This window comes from Bos grunniens, chromosome 22 (assembly GCF_055505025.1).
Source record: "Bos grunniens cultivar Pamir isolate PY7600 chromosome 22, Bosgru_T2T1.0, whole genome shotgun sequence".
Taxonomy (NCBI): domain Eukaryota; kingdom Metazoa; phylum Chordata; class Mammalia; order Artiodactyla; family Bovidae; genus Bos; species Bos grunniens.
This window is the reverse complement of record NC_141186.1, coordinates 56,765,236-56,787,158: the sequence shown is the minus strand read 5'-3', so window position 1 is coordinate 56,787,158 and position 21,923 is coordinate 56,765,236. Positions and strand designations below refer to the sequence as shown.

The 21,923-nt window shown below is 53.9% G+C and overlaps 1 protein-coding gene across 4 annotated transcripts in view; it reads left to right on the top strand.

Moving 5' to 3' along the window:
• CAND2 (cullin associated and neddylation dissociated 2 (putative)) overlaps nucleotides 1-21,907 on the top strand; it is a 28,444-nt gene extending 6,537 nt beyond the window's left edge. The window contains exons 1-14 of one of the 4 annotated variants that reach the window (XM_086368638.1): nucleotides 1,072-1,224; nucleotides 1,983-2,137; nucleotides 2,839-2,962; nucleotides 4,530-4,795; nucleotides 6,188-6,293; nucleotides 6,473-6,615; nucleotides 8,786-9,078; nucleotides 10,203-10,344; nucleotides 10,688-12,190; nucleotides 14,449-14,544; nucleotides 17,237-17,406; nucleotides 18,501-18,665; nucleotides 19,962-20,069; nucleotides 20,960-21,907. In XM_086368638.1, coding sequence (XP_086224764.1) covers nucleotides 2,053-2,137; nucleotides 2,839-2,962; nucleotides 4,530-4,795; nucleotides 6,188-6,293; nucleotides 6,473-6,615; nucleotides 8,786-9,078; nucleotides 10,203-10,344; nucleotides 10,688-12,190; nucleotides 14,449-14,544; nucleotides 17,237-17,406; nucleotides 18,501-18,665; nucleotides 19,962-20,069; nucleotides 20,960-21,187 — 3,429 coding nt within the window. In that variant the 5' untranslated portion in view covers nucleotides 1,072-1,224; nucleotides 1,983-2,052 and the 3' untranslated portion in view covers nucleotides 21,188-21,907. The other 3 variants (XM_086368639.1, XM_086368637.1, XM_086368636.1) reach the window with 3 other exon arrangements.
• The last annotated feature ends 16 nt before the right edge of the window (nucleotides 21,908-21,923 follow it).

The window sequence follows — 21,923 nt, the reverse complement described above, 5'->3', positions numbered from 1 at the left end:
GTGCATAAATGCTCAGGCACGTTGATGGTAGCCGTGTAATAAAGTTATGGGAAGCCTGCACCAGAGTGTAGGCTTCCTGTCAGCGCTGAGGCAGGAAGCAGGTGGAGACAGGTACGGATGCTGGGGACTCAAATACCAGCACAGTGGCATTGCTTTTAGGAGATTTCTGAAATGGTGACCATCTCCTGGTAAAGTTTCCCAGAACAACAAACTACAATCTTCCTTCAAGTTACTTGATAACTGCATGTTTTGGAAATTTTAGAGTATATATTAAAATGCTACAAAAAAGTATTTTTGTGTTTATATGTAAAATGAAATTACATATAATTTCATTTTGGACTCAGATAATTATAGAAAGACTTTTTACCTGTGTGACTGCTCTGTGGGATGTTAGAAACTCCAGCAGGACAAGAAACATGGTTTCGCAATATTGTCTTTCTGTCACACCCGGCCTCCCCTCTCCCCGTTCAATAAAAGCCAGAAGTACCATCTAAATAGCAATGATGAGCATAACTAATAGAAGGCCTGCCAGTAAATTTCCAAAACACCCCTCAGAGCAATATTACCCCTATTGGGAACCAGTGCTATAGGAGGTTGAGTGGGAGGACCCGCGATTTCTTAGATGGAGAAAGAAGTTGAGTTTTGCAAACTGGTGGGCGCTGCAGACATGTGAGCCCCTTGTTTAAACTGTGTGCTCCTCACCCAGGGATTCTGATTCAGAAGTGGGGCCAGGGCAGGCAGATGAGGCTGTGCACCCAAGAATCTGCATTCTAATGTACACCACCATCTGGGAACCACTCTTAGGTCAGAGGTCCTCAGCCTTGACTGCCTATTAGAATCACCTGGGAAATTAAAAAAAAAAAAAAACCACAGAACTCCCCAGTGTCCAGACCACACCTGAAACCATTTAACTCAGACACTCTAGGGCTGGTACCTGGGTAACGCGTTCTTAAAAGGCCCCAGGTGATGGCAGTGCAGACTTAAGGCTGAGAAACAGTGTGTCTCGTGCGGTTTTTATTTTTTTAATTTGAAATTAATTTTATTTATTTTTGGCTGCGCTGGGTCTCTGCTGCTGTGCACGGGCTTTCTCTAACTGCAGAAAGCGGGGGCGACTCTCCAGTTGCCGTGCACGGGCTTCTCATCACGGTGGCTTCTCTTACTGTGGAGCGCGGGCTCTAGGGCGTGCGGGCTCCATAGTTGCAGCTCCCAGGCTCCAGAGCACAGGTTCAGTGGTGGCGGTGCTTGGGTTTAGTTGCTTCAAGGCATGTGGGGTCTTCCCGGATCAGGGATCGAAGCCGTGTTTCCTGCATTTGCTGGCGGGTTCTTTACCACCGAGCCGCCTTGGGAGCCCTTGTGCGATTCTTCAACTTTAATGTGCTTTCCGGTCACCTGGCGGTTTTGTTGAAGCACAGATTCTAGTCCAGGAGCTCTCAGGTGGGACCTGAGCTCTGCATCTCTGCGTCTCCAGATAGAGCTGATGAGGCTGATCTGTGACCACACTTGGAGAAGCAAGCCTCTAAGGCAGAAGTTCTCAAAGTGTGGTCCCTGGACCATCTACCGCAAACTTGCTAGAAATGTAAATTTTCAGGCCCCTACCTAGACCCCTTAAGTCTGAAAATCTGGGGTGGTGTGAAAATCTGGGGTTCATTCTATTTGAAGGAGTCCTTTAGGAGATTGTGATACATGCGGAAGTTTGAGAACCCTGCTCTGGGGCATTCCTTGGTTTCCAACTGAGGTTCCTGGGTTGGATGTTTTAGCCATGTGCTGAGATGCATCCAGGAGGAGATGCAGGTTTGAGAGGCGTCAGGAATGAGGTCAGCATAGCCAGAGGGTGGGTCCCTCTCTTTCTGGCAAAATAGGGAGTCCCTTGTTGATCTGAGTCTTTTCCTCAGCACATGTGGCCCCACAGCCTTGAAGGGACCTAAGAGGTACCCCAACTCGGGCTGAGCCTGGGCTCTTACAGTCCCTCCCTCCCTGCTCAGCCTGGGTCCTCTGGTGGGCAAAGTGAAGGAGTACCAGGTGGAGACCATCGTGGATGCCCTCTGTGCCAACATGCGGTCAGACAAGGAGCAGCTCCGAGACATCGCTGGCATCGGCCTGAAGACCGTCCTGTCGGAGCTCCCCACTGCGGCCACAGGTACCCAGGTCCCAGGGACCAGATGCTTCTGTTATTTGTCCTAGTTTATGATTGAAGAAGCAGAGGCTCAGCGGGGTTTAGGGACTTACCCAAGGTCAGCCTGGTAAATAGCAGAGGATTCAGACTCACGTCTGCTTAACTTCATGGCTGTGTTTCAGAGATGCTCTTAGACTCTGCAGTTAACACAGTCTAACTAATGGCAGCTTGAAGACATGGGGAGTTGCTTTTCTCGCTTAACTCGGAAGGGATCAGCCACTCCATTTTTGCAGCAATTTACCGAGAAGCTCAGTTAGGACAGGGCTAAAGTCTCTCCCCAGGTCTCTTGCCCTTTATAAGAAAAGTGCCTGTTTCCCCAGAAGACACTGACCTGTATCTCACTGGCCAGAACATGGTCATCTGGCTCCTCCAGGCCGCCAGGGGTCTGGGAAAGACTCCTCGTTGGAAGGCAGAGGGCACAGGGGTCAGATGTGAGGTGGGCCAGCCAGCAGGTCTGCCCTCGGTTCCTCAGCTCCCCAGCTGTCTCCTTTAGTTTGGCCGGACCCTGGATCACACCTTGGACGTTGGACGTCCTGGCTTCTCTGGTCAGCACCATTTGGGGGTGGGGTGGGGGATGTGGCCTCAGGGATGCAACCAGAGCAAAGGCCAGCCACAGGTGGAGGCTGGCCCTGGGCCTCACCGCGCCCACCTTGCGCTCTGTGCAGGCTCCAGCCTGGCCTCCAACGTGTGCCGGAAGATCACCGGCCAGCTCACCAGTGCGATCGCCCAGCAGGAGGACGTGGCCGTGCAGCTGGAAGCCCTGGACATCCTTTCTGACATGTTGAGCAGGTGCGGGAGGCCACCCTGAGCAATGAGGATGGCAGGGAGGGGTGGCAAAGGCATAGGGAGGGACTCAGCTTCACAGAGCAGGTACTTACTGTACCACAGGCCCTGTGCTCAGGGGCCTTTAATTGCCCCAGTAGTGTCCCAGGAGAACTTGACTGTCAACGAGTTCTCCTCACTACAGTCAGGACATGAGGAACCTAATAGCTGGGCCAGTGTTTTCAATTGCACTACACTTTTCTAAAGTATTCATTCAGCTTCTCAAGATTTGAACACCTACCAGAAAAATGTCAGGTGCTAGACCAGTGTTGGGAGGATGGAGTTGGCTGGGTCTTGGCCGCCTCTAGGGAAAAGCTCCAGAGAAGGCAATGGCACCCCACTCCAGTACTCTTGCCTGGAAAATCCCATGGACGGAGGAGCCTGGAAGGCTGCAGTCCATGGGGTCGCTGAGGGTTGGACACGACTGAGCGACTTCACTTTCACTTTTCACTTTCATGCGTTGGAGAAGGAAATGGCAACCCACTCCAGTGTTCTTGCCTGGAGAATCCCAGGGACGGGGGAGCCTGGTGGGCTGCCATCTATGGGGTCACACAGAGTCGGACACGACTGAAGCGACTTAGCAGCAGCAGCAGCAGCAGGGAAAAGCTCACAGACATGTAAACATGTGAGTGCAGTAAGAACAGCAGCACGGCTAAGAGCAGGACCAGTAGGAGCTCGGAGGAGGAGACCCTCACCCGACTGAGGAAGGGGGAACCTTCCCAGAGCGAGTCTAGTCAGCTGACTCTTCAAGGGTGGGTAGGACTTGGCCAGGCGTGGGCGGGCATAGGGGGACCCTGGATGGGGAGGCTGCCCTCAGCCCAGAGGACAGAGGCCATCGAAGACATGGGGTCCCTGGAGGTTGTGGGGTATCATGTAGGGTGTCATAGCTTTTCTAGTAGGTGAGCAAATGAATAAATGAAACCCAGGAAAGAGGTCTGTGCTGGACAGAGAGAGATGGGAGGGTGAGGTCAATGTGTATGTGTGGAGTGAGAGGAAAGGTTTCATGTATGGGACGGGAAAGGCACAGGCCTGGCTTGAAGGAGGGATGGGAGCTGCCAGGGTGGGCATGGGCTGCGTTTATGTGTGCAGAAACCATTCTCTGCCGTTCCCTCTTGCCTTGAGCCCGGAGCTCAGCTCATCCCAGGGGCACTGGGGAGCCACTGGAGGAGTTAGGCAGAGGTACCCTGGAGATCGGTCTGGCCTCAGTGAGTGTGAGTGAGTGAGGATGAGCATTGAGGCAAGGCCCAGACTCGGGGAAAGTCGGGAAAGCTCACTGGAGTCCCCCAGCCCCAGTACATCTGGCTTCCTCCCCAGGTGGGCAGAGTGGGCTTGAGCAAAACCCTTCCCCTCTCTGCTTCCTCTCCTGTGATAATAAGTAATCACTTCACACAGTTGCAGGGTACCTTCCTGTTTACCTAGGGCCATTGGGTTGTCATAACGGGGAAGAAGCCAGGAGCCCATAGGGAGAGGGGAGGTGCCTGGCCCAGGCTGCCCGCCGGGTGGGCCCCGCCCGACGCCCCCTCCGGCTCCCCAGGCTGGGCGCTCCGCTGGGCGCCTTCCACGCCAGCCTCCTGCACTGTCTGCTGCCGCAGCTGAGCAGTCCGCGCCTGGCCGTGCGCAAGCGGGCCGTTGGGGCGCTCGGCCACCTGGCGGCCGCCTGCAGCACCGACCTCTTCGTGGAGCTCGCCGACCACCTGCTGGACCAGCTGCCCGGCCCACGCGCGCCAGCCAGCCCCACGGCGATCCGCACCCTCATCCAGTGTCTGGGCAGCATTGGCCGCCAGGCAGGCCACCGCCTGGGTAAGGGGGCGGGGCCCACGGTGAGGGGTAGGGCCCCGTGGCGGGGGGTGGGGCTAAGGACGGAGCGCTAGGAGAGGGGCGGGCCCTGGGCTAAGGGGCAAGGCCTGGGTGTGCTACCTCCTTGGTTAGGGGATGTGGTTGGGTGGGGAGGTGCGGAGGAGAGGGGCGGGGCCGGGGTGGGGCTGGAGCACCTGGAAGAGAAAGGGTGGGCTCAAGAGGCAGCCAGGTGGGCCCTGAGCTTGACCTGCTTCTGAGCCCTACCCAGAAGCTCGCGCGGGTAACTCTAAGTCATGCCCCCAGACTTAAGTAAAATATGTTTTGTCGTCCTATTTTGACAACTGTACCTTAATAACAACCTAGGTGATTAACAAGGTTTTAATTTGTTAAAAATTTTTATTGAGGGATGACGTGTGTACAACACAGCACACTAGTTAAAGTGTGCACTTCAGTGTGTTTCGACCTTTCCATATACCAGTGAAACTGCCACCACAATCAGGATGCAGAACGTTTCCATCACCCCCTAGAACTTTCCTTGTGTCTCTTTGCAGCACATCCTTCCCAGGCCCCACCCTAGGGAACCATTGATCTCCTTTCTGTCACCAGAGGTTAGTTTTTTAGAAATGGAATTCAGCGATCAGGTTTGAATTTATTCTCAAACTCCTTGGAGTTAGTCTGGGCTAGAACAAGGCAGTGTAAGTGAGTGGCCACAGTGCCCTCCTGCCCCTCTGGCCCTCTCCCTGCAGGGGCCCTTACAAGCACACATGGAGACCCCAGCCTGCAGTCCAGATCTGTCCACGTTTCCCCAATGGCAGCCACCCTCAGAAGCATGGACCTGGAAAAGAGACCTGCACAGGACCGGACATGGGTTCAGGGTTGACTGGGCAGGAAAGTAGGGAAGGGTGTAGCTGGAGAAGGGCTTAGCTGGAGTTCCTTATGAAGCCCAGGGACCAGGCAGGGGGCCCCTCTGGCCTGGTCTATAAGAGCGGTGCCCGTCTCCTCACTTTCCTCACCCAGGGCTGCAGCCTAGCACAGGGATTAATCAAGAACATGAGTAATAGTTTTGACAACAGCTGCCACTTATTGAGTGCCTGTTCTGTGCCAGGCAGATCTTTATCTGCATTTTATCCATAATCTTGACAAACTCTGGCTGGTGGGCACTGTTCTCCCTACTGTGAAGATGAGTAATCTGAGGTTAAACAAGGGTTGTGTTGTGTCCAAGGTCCCATAGCTTAGATGGGGCTGAGTCAGGGCTACAACCCACATCTGCTGAAGCCTCTGAGGTACAGTTTGCAGTGGCCAAGGTGGCAGGGACAGGCACAGGCTGATTGCCATGGGTTGGGAGAGCCCAGGAGATGGGCTGGCCTCGCCTCAGTGACCCACCTGGTCCTGCAGGGGCCCATCTGGACCGCCTGGTGCCCCTGGTGGAGGAGTTCTGCAACCTGGACGATGACGAACTTCGGGAGTCCTGCCTCCAGGCCTTTGAGGCCTTCCTGAGGAAGTAGGTGCAGCGGGGGTCCTAGAAATGGGGACCCTGGGGTTTCTTTGAGAAGTTGGTGGGGATGGAGTGGGCACAAGATGCTGGTCTCAAAGCACTTAGATCTCGGGGCTCACCCCTGGGCTTCATCCCCCACCCTGTCCTGCCTGGGTCCAGCAGAGCCTCCCCCATCCCACCCACAGGTGCCCCAAGGAAATGGGCCCTCATGTGCCCAACGTGACCAGCCTCTGCCTCCAGTATGTGAAGCACGACCCCAACTATAACTACGACAGTGACGAGGACGAGGAGCAGATGGAGACTGAGGACAGCGAGTTCAGTGAGCAAGGTGGGTAGCCAACTTGTCCTTGGGCTGGTGGGTGGAAACGGGTTCAGCCTCCCCATGAATCCCCCAGCCGAAGACAGGGGACACCTTTGGTGCCCCCCATCCTGATCCCAACTCTTCCTGGGGCTCCAGTCCCACCCTTGGAAATCTAGATCCTCTGTCATCCCCACACTCTCTGACTGCACAGATCACAAGCGAGTCGTGATAGCTGTTGTTTACTGAGCATCTCGTGATGTCCAAAGTGCCCTCTTATTTCATGTTCCTTACGATGAACCTGGAAAACCTGATATTTATTATCATGCCCATATTTCAGACAAGAAAACTGAGACTTAGAGATTTGCCTGAGATCACACAGCTAGGAAGTGGCATAGGTGGGGCTTGAGGCTATGTCTGCCAGACTCCCCCATCTCATGCTGCCATCTCTGTACCTTTTTTTAAAAATTTATTTGGCTGCATCGTCTTGGTTGCCACACGTGGGATCTTTGCTGTGTCATGCGGGGTCTTTCATTGCAGTGTGCAGGCTCCAGAGCATGTGGGCTCCGTTGTGGCGCACAGGCTTAATTGCCCCAAGTCATGTGGGATCTTGACTTCGTTCCCTGACCAAGGATCGAATCTGCATCCCCTGCATTGCTAGGTGGATTCTTAAGCCACAGGACCACCGGGGAAGTCCCTCTGTACCCTTTGAATTACAGTGTCCAAGAGCCATTGCTTTACCCCAGCCACGTGAAGCTCTGATGATGGATTGACTGGCACTGACAGGGAGAGATGCCTCGGTGGGGAATGGACTCAATAGCTTCTTTCCTTCTGTGTCTGTGGTCCTGTCTGTCACTCAGGGGGATGCCCCTGGACCCTGGAGGCACTGATGGAGGCGAGAGACTTAGGCCCCGGTGGGGCACTCGGAGCGAGATGCGGTGGCAGGAGATGAGATTGGACAGGCATGTAGGGGCCTCAAGTCGCAGGCCAAGGAGACTGGACATTTTCTTGTTAGTATCTAGGAGCTCTGGATATTTCTCCATGAGTGACATGGGGTGGAGATAACAAACAAGGGGCCATCAGGGGGACCATCTGCTGAGCTGACAAGGCACATCTGGGGGACCATCCCCCTGGCCCACCATGGCTTGTCCAGATGCAGTGCTCTGAGTCTGAGTTCTCTACAGAGCAGAGTGAGTAGGAACACGCTGGTCTTTGAGCCTGTGGCTGGGGTGTCCCTAGGTAGGACCGTCCTCTTCTGAGCCTCTTATATGTCTCCGCCATGTGTATGGGTGGGCCTTACTCAGCTCTGCTGTTTCTAGCTCTGTATCCTCAGGAGAATCTCTCACCCTCTCTGAGCCTTACTCATATCTACAAAAGAGCCTCAAGACACCTTCATTCCTGAGGGGTGGTGAAGACTTGAGCTCTGGCCTCTGAGGGGAGCTTGGAGAGCAAAGAGCCATGCAAACACAGCTTCTCTCATCCGTAGTCCTGCTTGGAAACCAGAATCAGAATCCTGCCCAGGGTGGGGGAACTTTCGCCTCCCTTCTGAAAGCCAAGTAGATAAAACATCACACAGCCAGTCCTAAAACCAAAGGACAGGTCTTATGCCCCAAATGGATCTCCTAAATCCTCACTTGGGAGTCAGTTTTTCCCAGATGCAGTCACAACAATCAAGGGAGGCAGATGGGGGTACCCTGGTTTACCTCCAGCTAGTTCCCTGCCTGGCACCATCCCCAGCACACAGCAGGTCCTCATTAACCTGGAGCAGGGAATGGCCACCCACTCCAGTATTCTTGCCTGAAAATCCCCATGGACAGAGGAGCCTGGTGGTTCAGAGAGTTGGACACAACTCAGCAACTAAGCAGCAACTTCTTAGTAGTTATAAGTAGTGACCATGGAGGCTTCCCTGGTGGCTCAGGAGGTAAAGAATCTGCCTGCAATACAGGAGACCCAGGTTCAATCCCTGGGTCGAGAAGATTCCCTGGAGAAGGGAATGGCAACCCACTCCAGTACTCCTGCCTGGAGAATCCCATGGACGGAGGAGCCTGGCGGGCTACATGGAAAGGGGAAGCCCCACCCGAGCCCTCCTCGCTGCCCCCTCACTTTTTACCCGCTCTGTCCTGGAAGACCACCTGGGTGGGGCTGGCGGCTCCCCGCCTCTGGGCACAGGGCTCCACGGGTGTCCTGATTCCTGCCCTAGAGAGCGAGGAGGAGTACAGCGATGATGACGACATGAGCTGGAAGGTGCGCCGGGCAGCGGCCAAGTGCTTGGCAGCCCTGATCGACTCTCGGCCCGACCTGCTGCCTGACTTCCACTGCGCCCTGGCGCCCGCGCTCATCCAACGCTTCAAGGAGCGCGAGGAGAACGTCAAGGCCGACGTGTTCGGGGCTTACATTGTGCTGCTGCGGCAGACGCGGCCCCCGAAGGGGTGGCTGGAGGTCATGGAGGAGCCCACCCAGACCAGCAGCAACCTCCAGATGCTGCGAGGACAGGTGTGCCTGCCTATCCCCCCTTGCCCCCCACCTCACAGCCCTTCCCTCTGCCCACTGCCCCCCATCTGTTGAGCACCTGCTGTGTGCCTGGTCGTTTGTATGAAGTGCCAGGACTGCATAGTCTCGGGCAGATAGCCAATAGCACAAGTAGGGTTCCAGGCCACAGAAAGGGGGTTCAGTTTTATTCTAAGAGGGTAGAAGCTGCAGGAAGGGGAATATGGTACCCCATTCACATTTGAAAAAGTTCACTCTGGCTGCCATGTGAGAAATGGATTGTAATGGCTGCAGCCATGTAGGTGAGAGGCAGGAGGTTGGACTTGAGAGCTAGTTTTTTTCTTTTTTTTAAAAAAGTATTTATTTATTTAGGTATTTGTTTGGCTCCGTTGGGTCTTACTTGTGGCATGCAGAATCTTTAGTTGTGGCATGCTAGCTCTTGGTTACAGCATGTGGGGTCTGGTTCCCCGACCAGGGATTGAACCCCGGGTCCCCCGCACTGCGGGCACTGAGTCCTAGCCGCTGGAAACCAGGGAAGCCCCGAGACGTAGTTTTTTTGGTTTGCAGATGGATGTGGAAGGTGAGGGGCAGGGAGATGTCATGTGACTTCTCAGCTCTGGCCAAAGCATGCAGTGCAGTCCCCGAGATGGCGGAGCAGGGCATTCGCAGAGTTCTGTTCTGGACATTTATTCTGTTTGAAGTCCTCGTTGGATGCCTGAGTTGCGATGTCAGGTGGGCAGGTAGCACACAAGTCTGGTGTCAGATGTAGATCTGGGAGTCATTGCTTCAGTGGAATCTGAACCTCAGGAGTGGGTGAGCTCATCAGGGAGGGAATCCAGCTGGGGAACGGAGAGGGGCCCCCCGATCCGGTGACCTTGAGCTGGCTACTTCTACTCTCTGCCTGTCTCCCAAGTGTCAGGTGGGCCCAGGACTAGTGCCTCCCTCAGAGGGTGAGTGTGGAATGGGGTGTCTGGCACAGAGTGAGTGATGGGGAGCTCAGGGTGGAATGATCCCCTCCACATGCTGGGGGTTCCTCCTTGCCAGGTGCCTGGGCAGAGCCCCTCAGTAGTGGGTGGGGTGTGTGGGCCTGGGTGGTCACTGGCCGCCTCCTCACCCTGACTTGCCCACAGGTGCCTCTTGTGATGAAGGCCCTGCAGCGGCAGCTGAAAGACCGGAGTGCCAGGGCCCGCCAGGGCTGCTTCAGCCTCCTCACCGAGCTGGCGGGCGTCCTCCCGGGCAGCCTGGCAGAGCACATGCCCGTGCTGGTAGCAGGTAGGGTGCCCTGGAACCTGGGGTGTGCTCCTCCGGGCTTCTCCCCTGAACCCAGCCCCCAGCCCTCACTCCCTGCCGGTACCACCGTTCAGCAACCTACAGCGACTCCCCACTGCCAGCAGTGAGTACAGGGCTGGGGTGTGGCCCTCTGTCCTGTTTTCATGTAAGTTTCTTGGCCTGTATCCTCAGCCCTGGCTCCAGCCGAGCTCTGACCTCTCAGAACCTGCTGCTGCGTAAGGGCCCAGGTGCTTGTGTCCAGCTCAGATGCCTGTGGGCCCACATCCAGGGAGGGCTGAGTTGGGTCAGGGTGTGTGTCCTGGTAACCCGGGCACCCACCCCACAGGCATCGTCTTCTCGCTGGCGGACCGCTCCAGCTCCTCCACCATCCGGATGGACGCCCTGGCCTTCCTGCAGGGGCTGCTGGGCACAGAGCCGGCCGAGGCCTTCCAGCCTCACCTGCCCACTCTCCTGCCACCGGTGATGGCCTGTGTGGCTGACCCTTTCTACAAGATAGCAGCCGAGGCCCTGCTGGTGCTCCAGGAGCTGGTGAGGGCGCTATGGCCACTGGACGGGCCTCGGAAGCTGGACCCCGAGCCCTACGTTGGAGAGATGTCCGCGGCCACCCTGGCCCGGCTTCGGGCCACCGACCTGGACCAGGAGGTGAAGGAGCGGGCCATCTCCTGCATGGGCCATCTTGTGGGCCACCTGGGCGACCGGCTCGGGGGCGACCTGGAGCCGTCGCTCTCGCTCCTCCTGGACCGCCTGCGGAACGAGATCACGCGGCTCTCGGCTGTCAAAGCACTCACGCTGGTGGCCATGTCCCCGCTGAAGATCAGCCTGCAGCCCATCCTGGCCGAGGCGCTGCCCATCCTGGCCTCCTTCCTGCGCAAGAACCAGCGGGCGCTGCGGCTGACCACGCTGGCGGCCCTGGCTGCCCTGGCCCAGAGCCAGGGCCCTGGTCTCCCGCCGTCCGCCGTGAGGGCTGTGCTGGCCGAGCTACCCGCCCTGGTCAGCGAGAGCGACATGCATGTGGCCCAGCTGGCCGTGGACTTCCTCGCTACCGTGACCCGCGCCCAGCCGGCCTCCATGGCCGAGGTCAGCGGCCCCGTGCTGGCCGAGCTGCTGCGGTTGCTGCGCTCGCCCCTGCTGCCGGCCGGGGTGCTGGCAGCCACTGAAGGCTTCCTGCAGGCCCTGGTGGGGACCCGGCCCCCGTGCGTGGACTACGCCAAGCTCATCGGCCTGCTCACGGCGCCTGTGTACGAGCAGGCAGCGGAAGGCGGGCCCAGCCTGCATAAGCAAGTGTTCCACTCGCTGGCCCGCTGCGTGGCGGCCCTCGCAGCAGCCTGTCCCCAGGAGGCGGCAGGCACGGCCAACCGCCTGGTCGGCGAGGCCAGGTCGCCCAGCTCGAGCCCTGGGGTAAAGGTCCTGGCGTTCCTGTCACTGGCCGAGGTGGGCCAGGTGGCCGGGCCAGGCCCACAGCGGGAGCTGAAGGCGGTGCTCCTGGAAGCCCTGGGCTCACCCAGTGAGGACGTGAGGGCGGCCGCCTCCTACGCGCTGGGCCGCGTGGGCGCGGGGAACCTGCCCGACTTCCTGCCCTTCCTGCTGGGGCAGATGGAGGCCGAGCCCCGGAGGCAGTACCTGCTGCTGCACTCGCTGCGGGAGGCCCTGGGGGCCGCCCAGCCCGACAGCCTGAAGCCCTACGCCGAGGACATCTGGGCCCTGCTGTTCCAGCGCTGCGAGGGCGCCGAGGAGGGCACCCGGGGGGTGGTGGCCGAGTGCATCGGGAAGCTCGTCCTCGTAAACCCTCCCTTCCTCCTGCCCCGGTTCCGGAAGCAGCTCGCTGCAGGTAGGGCCCGGGGATGGGCAAAGGCAGCCCAGATTGAAAGTGGGCAACGCGCCCGAGAGGTCCACACTGGGTGAGCTCGTTCAGGTGATGGGGGTCTGAGCATCACGGTGTTGGTAAGATTCAATGCAGAGGAGCCTTTAAAAACAGCGTTTCCTGAGACTTGGGGGCCTTTTCCAGGGGGCCCTCTGGGATGGAGGGGACACAAGTCTTCACGTGTCCTTCCAACAAGTAAACTCAGGATGCCACTGGGCATTGTCAGCGGCCACATGCCCCAGGCAAAGGTTAGTAAAGGCGGTTCTCTGAGGGGCCAGAAATGGCAGGCCACAGAATGCAGCTCGTTTCGGGACCAAATGTAAACGTGGACTCAGAGGGGATGCCAGGCCCCGTGGCTTGGAGAGGGCCAGGGACGGGGTGAGGAGGGCAGGTCTCATGTCGTGGGGTCAGAGCGCGTCAGGATGTTCTGCAGCTCAGGGAGGAAGAAGGGCAGGTGGACAGTGGGCTCTGGGGCAAGTCAAAGCCCCTGGGAATGAGAGGCCTCCGGGCCCAGAGCTGGTCTGCTGGTCTCCCTGTGGTCAGCGGTGGGTTAGTTGCCATAATGCAGGCAGAGTGCTTGGTCTGGTGGGTGGCACCTAATTTGTACTGTTAGTATCTGCTGTCATTGCTGTGTTAGTGGTTCCAGTTGGGCCCTTACTGGGTGGCTGGTGTTGAAGCCGCAGCTCTGGCCCTCACTGCTGTGTGGACAGGATGCCTGTGTTGAGAGTATCACCTGTTACACCCATAGGGATCCTCACAAGAAACCTTGGGAGGCGAGGTTCTCGGCCTGAGAGGCAGTTTTTTTCCTTTTAAAAAAAATTGTATTTATTTTCGGCTGTGCTGGGTCTTTGTTGGTGTGCACGGGCTTTCTCCAGTTGCGGTGAGGTGGGGCTGCCCCTGGTGGGGTGCTTATCATTGTGGGGGCTTCTCTTGTTGCAGAGCACTGGCTCAGGAGTTGTGGCACTTGGGCTTAGTTGCTTCTCAGCACGCAGGATCTTCCTGGACCAGGGATTGAACCCACGTCCCCTGCATTGCACGGTGGATTCTTAACCACTGGGCCACCAGGGAAGTCTGAGCCCTGCCTTTTCATAGCTCAGGTTTGCTTGGGCCTTGCACCCACTGCTGAACCAGCTAACTGGCCACATTTCCTTTTTTACCACCAGCTATGGGACGCTTCGAGCCAGAGCAGCTGCCTGGTACCAGCAAGTTCATGGGACTTCCTCTCTCTGCACGCCCCTCACTGTGGTCTCCATCTCACTTTGTCCTTGGCCTCATTTTTCTTAATTCACTTAATCCTACTCTACATGTATTATCTTCACCAGCCACCCTGAATCTTCTTAGGAGCTAGTCAGGGTGGAAAGAGGAAAGAGGAAAAAAAGCTGCAAGTCTCAAGTCCATAACTCACTCCCTCATACCCAAGCATCAACTTGTAAACTTTGTCCTGAGTCTTGAACTAAAGTCTGTGGGTGGAAACAGCCTTAACCCATTCAGTGCTATGGGCTAGGGGGGTGGAAAGTAGAGAGGGGAGAGAGAGATGGCCAATTAATTTCCTCCACCCTGATGGGAAGTGTATTTCCTTCCCTTGCTGCAGCTTCTTTACCCGGAAAGCAAGCAGAAAAGCAAAATTAAGTGATTTTAGCCTGTCTGAAGCACAACTGCTCTCTCCTTGGAGAATGCAGGTTGCAAGGGGGCCCAGAGACAGCTCAGAAGCAGCTGGTGAATTCTGGACTTGCTGGGTGACCTTAGATCTGATTTTAACCTTTCTGGTCTCTTTTTCCACATCTGTAAAGTGGAGATTAACAATAATTTTTGAAATTATTTTAACTAACATTATTATCAACCAGTGACTAGGATTAAGCCAAAGGATTAATTGAGATAATATGTCTAAAAAATATCTGAAAAATAGAACGCAGCTCCAAGGCCTGAGCAGAGGTCTTTTTTCGGGTTGAGCCCCATCTTGGGTTCTTATTCTCTGTTTGTGTCCTTGGGGTGGGTGCTTGAGAACCAGCAGTTGTACCGTCTCAGCTGCAGCTGGAATTCAGGAGCGATTGTGGGCTGCCAAGGAAAGTGGTAATTGACTTCCTCAAAGATGGATGTGTAGGCTTGCACGGGAAGAGGTTCCGATCCCGTCTCCCACGGAGGCGAGGGGAAGCTTGGCGTCCCCCAGCCCGGGGGTGTCCAGGACCTGCCGTGCCCCTGCCAATGCCACCCCTCCCGTCCTGCAGGTCGGCCACACACCCGCTGCACCGTCATTACAGCAGTTAAGTACCTCATCTCCGATCAGCCCCACCCCATCGATCCCCTCCTGAAGACCTTCATTGGTGAGCACCCCCTCCCCTCTGCCCACTTCGGTCCTCTCCACCCTGTTCTTGGTCTTGATTTTTCTTCCTTTTTAAAAAAATTTTTATTGGAGTGTAACATTACAATGTTGTGTTACTTTAGGGTGTACAGGAAAGTGAATCAGTTATACATATACATAAATCCACTCTTTTTTCTTAGATTTTTTTCCATATAGGTCATTACAGAGTATTGAGTAAAGTTCCCTGTGCTATACAGCAGGTTCTTAATAGTTATCTATTTTATATATGTTGCTAAGTCACTTCAGTCGTGTCCGATTCTGTGCGACCCCATAGACGGCAGCCCACCAGACTCCCCTGTCCCTGGGATCCTCCAGGCAAGAATACTGGAGTGGGGTGCCATTGCCTTCTCCGATTTTATATATAGTCGTGTGTATATGTCAATCTCAATCTCCCAGTTTATCCCTCTCCCCCTTCCTTCTTGGTAACCACGTTTGTTTTCAACATCTGTAAGCCTGTTTCTGTTTTGTAAATAAGTTTATCTGTATCACTTTTAAAAACTAGATTCCACGTGAGCAATATTGTATTTGTCCTTATCTGACTTACGTCACTCAGTATGACAATATCTTGGTCCGTCCATGTTGCTGCCAGTGGCATTATTTCATCCTTTTTTTGTGGCTAAGTAATAGCCCATTATGGGCTTCCCAGGGGGCACTAGTGGTAAAGAACCCACCTGCCAGTGCGAGTTAGATGTAAGTGACACAGGTTTGATTCCTGGGTGGGGAAGATCCCCTGGAGGAGGGCATGACAACCCACCCCAGTATTCTTGCCTGGAGAATCCATGGACAGAGGAGCCTGGCGGTCTGCACTCCATGAGGTCGCACACGCATTCGATAGTCCAATATGTATGTGTACCACATCTTCTTTATCTACTCCTCTGTTGATGGACATGTTGGTTGATTCCATGTCTTGACTGTTGGAGATAGTGCTGGAGTGAACATGGGGATGAATGTATCTTTTCGAATTAAGAGTCTTCCGCAGTTACATGTCCAGGAGTGGGATTGCTGGATCACATGGTAGTAATAGTTCTGTTTTTAGTTTTTAAAGGAACCTCTATCCTGTGCTTCATAGTGGCTATACAATTCATATTCCCCCCAGCAGTGTAGGAGGGTCACTTTATTGCCACATCCTTTCTGGCATTTATTGTTTGTACATTTTTTGATGATGGCCATTCTGACCAGTGTTAGGTGATAGCTCATTGTCGTTTTGATTTGCATTTCTCTAATCATTAGTGACGTGGAGCATGTTTTGGCCATCTGTATGCCTTCCTTGAGGAATGTCTTTAGATCTTCTGCCTACTGAAATATCTTCTTCCCCATCAAATTTTTGCACACTACATTTTGCATGTATTGTGCTTTCTTGCCTGAATAAATGATTATTGACAGTTATGACAATAACAACTTTCTAATTTCAGCATTCCTTCCGTATTTATTAGTTTGCATTTTATTCTCAGGAATAACTTTTTGTTTTCCCCCATTTTTTTATTCACTGATTTGTTCATATCATTATAGACTCAGGGATTTTTATTTCCTTCAGTGGATTATAATCTATTACTGTCTTTTATTTAGATTCTCAAGACTGTCTCACATTTAGCCAGTGGGAGACCTTCATGCTGGTTCCTATGTTCTGTTGACATGTTTCTATCATTCTTTTCACATATCCTTATCTTTTGCACAATAAGATGCTCCATACCCATCTTGAAGCTTTCCTGTCTCGTCCCTGGAATCAACCATTTCTCCAAGAAGCCCTGATTCCTTTTAGTGGAGGATGGTATTTATTATGTGTATTACACAGTAACCCCTGTGTACACGGGTTACCTCCTATTCTCGTCCAGCACCACAGGGTTCATGCTTGCTTTCTCCTTTTCCATGTACCCTTCTGTTATGGGAGAATGCCAGCTTCTCTTTTCCACAAGATATTTATTCACTTAATCCTGGAATACACAGAAGGTAGTCACAAGAATTGCTAACCCTTATCTGTGAAAAATCAGTATTCATTTATAATTCTTTCATCTTTAGCCTGAGGGGCATCTTGTCACAATACTTTGGAGTTACTTAGATGAGTTGTTCTCCTTCATAACCTAGGTACTTATATCATTTGAAATAGTTTTTTTTTAGGGACCCCTCTCATTCTTGATTTATTTATTGAATACATAAAACATGAACATAGTCTTTAAAAAGTCTAACCTACACAAAAAAGGTGTATGCTCAAAGAAATGCTGTGTGACTTTGTGTAAGTCTCTTTACCTCTCTGATCTTCAGGTGTCTTCATCTGAAATAACATCAAGGTAACATTTAGAGTCCTCACTCGCTGTTCTGCCATGTGCTTTTTAGACATTACCACATTTTTAAATCCTGAAACCAGTCCTGCAGTGTAGGTGCAGCTGTTACCCCCATTTTACAGATGAGGACATTGAGGTGGCTCAAGGTCCCACAGTAACCTCATGGTCAAGCATAGATTTAAACCCAGGCCACACTCAAGTCCACTTTCTTCTCTGGACTTTGTTGTGTAAAGCAGATGCTCAGAACACATCCATACCCGTCCAGCCAGGTCTGAGTGGCCCCTGTTAACCAGAGAAGCAAGGTGGGGTGGGGACAGCTGGGTGTTTGGCTGTGGCTGTGGCGCCCCTCACCCCCGCTTCCGGTCTCGCTGCCAGGAGAGTTCATGGAGAGCCTGCAGGACCCGGACTTGAACGTGCGCCGGGCCACCCTGGCTTTCTTCAACTCCGCCGTGCACAACAAGCCCTCGCTGGTCCGCGACCTGCTGGACGACATCCTGCCCTTCCTCTACCAGGAGACAAAGATCCGCCGTGACCTCATCCGAGAGGTGAAGCCGGGGGAGAACACAGCCAGGAGCCCTCAGGCCGGACTGCTGGGGCTGGGGAGAGGGTTAGGGTCAGGTTCATCAGAGCAAGCGCTGGCCCACAGGGTCCACTCTGCTCCTCTATTTCCTGGCTGTGGATCCTGGCCGGGGCAGCCCCAATCCTCTCTTAGCCTCAGTTTCTCCAAACAGGCCAAAGGAAAGACATAATGGGGTCCACATTATAGAGTTGTTGAGACGATTTAATGAGCTAAATCTTGCAAGTGCTCAGAACTGCTCCTGGCACACAGTCAGCGCTTAAATGTGGGCAACTCTTGTGATCACTTGACATTCAGCAGGTGTTCAAGGGATACCAGACCTGCGCCTGGGTGCCAGGACTCAGCTGGCCCAGACACAAGCCACCAGTTTGCTAATGGCCTCCTGATTATTGAAATTACTTAAAGCCCACATGGTAAAGTTAGGATTTAAGAGGCAGAGAGTTAAAGTGATTTAATAGACAAGTCCTTGCGTGATATAAAGAGGTCTGAACCACCTAGCATCTCGGAGAAAGATCCGATTCTATTTAGAGATTAGGAAAGTTCCCCCAAAGGAGAAGGCATTTGAAGTGGGCTTTGAGGGGTGAGTAAGAATTTACCACTAAAAGCAAACCCTTGTGGTTTTAACAACGTCAAAGAGACCTGGATTTTTAATTCTGACTGAACCACTTACTAACTTGAGCTCGTCTCCTTGGGCAAGTTAACATTTCTGAGCCTTAGTTTCCTCATATATTAAACGGAGTTTATAGTAACACAGTCTTCCTGGGACTGTTGAGATGATTTGGTCAAGTGTCATCTTTCCAGCAGTCAGCACAGTGCCTGGCAGAGCATACCTGTTCAGTGGATTATAATAATTATTAGAATTACTGTTACTATTATCATTATCAAAAGGCTTTGCAGGCTGAGCACAGGCATGGAGACTGGGGAGTCTAAGGCATGATTTGGAGACAGGACACAGTACTGAATGAGAGAGGGAGGGGTGCACAGCGGGAGCCTGGGGAGGTGTCTTCCGTGCCCCGGGGTCACAGTCCCCAGCCCGTTTTCCTCCCACCCTCCTTCCTGCAGGTGGAGATGGGGCCCTTTAAGCACACGGTGGACGATGGGCTAGATGTGCGGAAGGCAGCCTTCGAGTGCATGTACTCACTGCTGGAGAGCTGCTTGGGCCAGCTGGACGTCTGCGAGTTCCTGAACCACGTGGAGGACGGCCTGAAGGACCACTACGATATCCGGGTAGGAGGAGCCCCCGCTGGACACTGCCCGTCTGCCCCCACACCCGCCCGTCACCCCCACAAAAGCAGTCGCTTTGTTCTGTTATCTTTCTGGCTGCACAGTATGGCATGTGGGATCTTAGTGCCCCAATCAGGGATCAGACCCATGCCCACCCCTTGCACTGGAAGGCCAAGTCGTAACCACTGGGCCACCAGGGAAGTCCCCCGCTTTGTTCTTTTCCAGGAAGAAAAAGAACCCAGTTCGCACGCCTTTGGTGGGAGTGGGCAAGGCCTTGGGAGGTTGGTTTGGCCAGAACTACAAAAATAATAGAACTTAGAGACGTTTCATGTTTTTATTTCTTGATTTATTTGTGGCTGTCCTGGGTCTTCGTTGCTGCACGAGCTTTTCTCTAGTTGCAGCGTGTGGAGGCTACTTTCTGGTTGCGGCGTGTGGCTTCCGTATTGTGGAGCACAGAGTGTAGGGTGCTCCCAGCTCCGGGGCTCCAGAATGCAGGCTCGGTGGTGTGGCTCCCGGGCTTACTTGCTGTGCGGCATGGGGAGTCTTCCCACACCAGGGAATGAGCCCGTGTCTCCTGTACATGCAGGTGGATTCTTTGCCACTGAACCACCAGGGAAGCCCTAGGCACATTTCAAAGTGTGGAATTCACTCTGTGAACTGACTCCATGGACTTGACTCCTAAACATACGTTCCAAGAGTTTTAGACGAGAGGTGGTTCTCCACAGCACACTGGCAGCCACCAAATGCCTGCTCATGGGGAACTGGCTCAGTGCACTGGGCACCTCCCGTCACGGGTCCTGACACTGCTGCAGTGAGGTCTGTGGGCCGCCGTGGAAGGTGGCCCAGGCCCACTGTCAGATGGAGAGTGAGTTGTAGAAGTTTGGGCCGTTGTATTACCTGTCAGGGAGACAGGTTTCACCTTCTGTCCTCTTGGAGCTTTTTAATATATATACAATGAGCATGAATCCCTTTTATAATGAAAAACCAATGTAAAATAATCAAGTCGTTAATTGTGTTTGTTTAGACAATATAAAAGTGAATAAATGGAGTGGTAATCACCTGAAAGTTCCACACACTTAAGAGCCAGTGTTGTCAATCTCAGTGTTTGCTGGGCAAACACACAAAAACGTTCCTTAGCCAGCCAGTATTTGGTGAGTGCCAGCAGAGATCAGTGCGACGGGCAGGCCGGCTGCTACTTAGAGTTCTGGGGGTCAGGTCCAGACCTCTGCTCTCCCCAAGAGCCTGCTCCTTTCGGTCCTGGGCTATTTCACCAAGAACTGTCTTCCTTCCCGTGGTCAGATGCTGACCTTCATCATGCTCGCCCGACTGGCTACCCTGTGTCCTGTGCCCGTCCTGCAGAGGGTGGACCGGCTCATCGAGCCCCTCAGGGCCACCTGCACTGCCAAGGTAAGCCCCCTGCCCAGCCCTGTGTGTACCTGCCAGGTCCCCTGCAGATGGCTCATGGTTACCATTTACTAGGAATCTCCAGAGATACAGGTGGTCTGTGAAACACTATTCAGTCATTATCATTGTCTTATTCTTACCATTCTATACACAGAAGAAAGGCTCAGAGAGGTTACTAAGGCTACGCAGTAACTTGCAGAGCTGGCATTCAAACCTAGCTCTTTATGACACATTTCCTGAGTGTCCGGCCTTGTGCAGGGTACCACCAGGCATGCGATACTGAACATCCTAATGGGGAAACTGAGTCAGACACTTAGGATTGCTAGCTAGTGGGCAGTTACCCTGGAGTGCCTCAGGGTCCGGGGAGGACCTGGGGCAGAAGGCGCACGGAAAGCTGTGCATTGAGAAGAGCCTGTCACACCCAGGGGGACCCAATAAATGCCTGCCAAATGCAAGAACTAATTTGGGTTTTGGAAGGGTTCAAATTAACCAAGAAAAGGGCAGAGCCATTTGAATCCAGCACTGCCCGCCAAGCTCGTAACCTCTACCGGGAAGAGCCTGAGTGTTGTCTGGGTTGAGTCACAGAGTGTCCTGAGCGCAGGCCAGGAACCTGGACTTGATTCCATAAACAGTAGGGAAATTCCTGAGATTCTCTGAATAGGCGGGCAAGGTGGGAATAAGGCAACAGAGGGCAAGCGAGCCAGCTTTGGGCTGCTAAGCAGGACGGGTTGCACTTGAGTGGGGGGAAGGGGTCAGCTAGCAGGCTGTCAGAACAAGCCATTCATCGAGTCCAGCGGTGCCAAGAGCCTCCTTTAAGCACCGTGAATGAAGCTAGGAGATGGGGCATGAGCTAGGCAACATGATAGGTGACCAGCTCATCGTTTCCACTTTAGGTCAAAGCTGGTTCCGTGAAACAGGAGTTTGAGAAGCAAGATGAACTGAAGCGCTCGGCCATGAGGGCAGTGGCCGCCCTGCTGACCATCCCGGAAGTGGGCAAGAGCCCCATCATGGCTGACTTCTCGTCCCAAATTCGATCCAACCCCGAGCTGGCTGCCCTCTTTGAAAGCATCCAGAAGGATTCCGTTTCGGCTCCCAGCACAGACTCCATGGAACTCAGCTAGCACCCACCCCCTGGGGACCCCGACACGCAAGGAGGCCCACCAGAGTCAAAGCCAGAGCCTCACCCTCCTACCACCGCAGGCCTCTACTCCTGCCCTTTCTCCATCTCCTGCTCGGGGCTTCCAGCACCTTCTCCAGGGACCCCAACTCACAGGCTCTGTCAGAGCTGCCAACAGTTGGGCCCTTTAACTCAGGACAGTCATTCAGAGGGGGCGTGGTAGTCCTTCCAGGCCTCCCACGAAGATGGATGTGACTTCACACAGGTTAGCCTGGCTCCCTCCAGCCGGGGGTCCCTGCTCAGTGTTCAGTCTTTAGAAATACCCTCGTGCTCACAGGAGGCAGGGGGCCGGCCTTCCTCCCCGCCGCTGTCCCAGACGTCGTCACTCCCCTGCTCCCCTTTCTCTATTTCACCTGTTCTGATCTGCCAAAAGTAGTGCTTTGGCTGGGCATCTGAAAAACTCGAGATACCTCTATGAGCTCTTCACACTTTAGCATCCAAAATGCTTTACAGTTTTGCAAGGCCAGGTGGGTTGGGTAGGAAATAAGATGTAATTTTTTTTCTAACCCCCAGACTCTTATGTAGCAAATCAGCAAACGTGTCACTGGGTGGTTTGTGAACCGTCCTCTTTACTTTTTAGTATCAAGGACACAGAAACAGTAAACGTCAGGCCAAAGAATTTTCTGCCATCCCAGGTCAATAAAGGACAGATCCTGAATCACCATTATTTTCTCTGCACA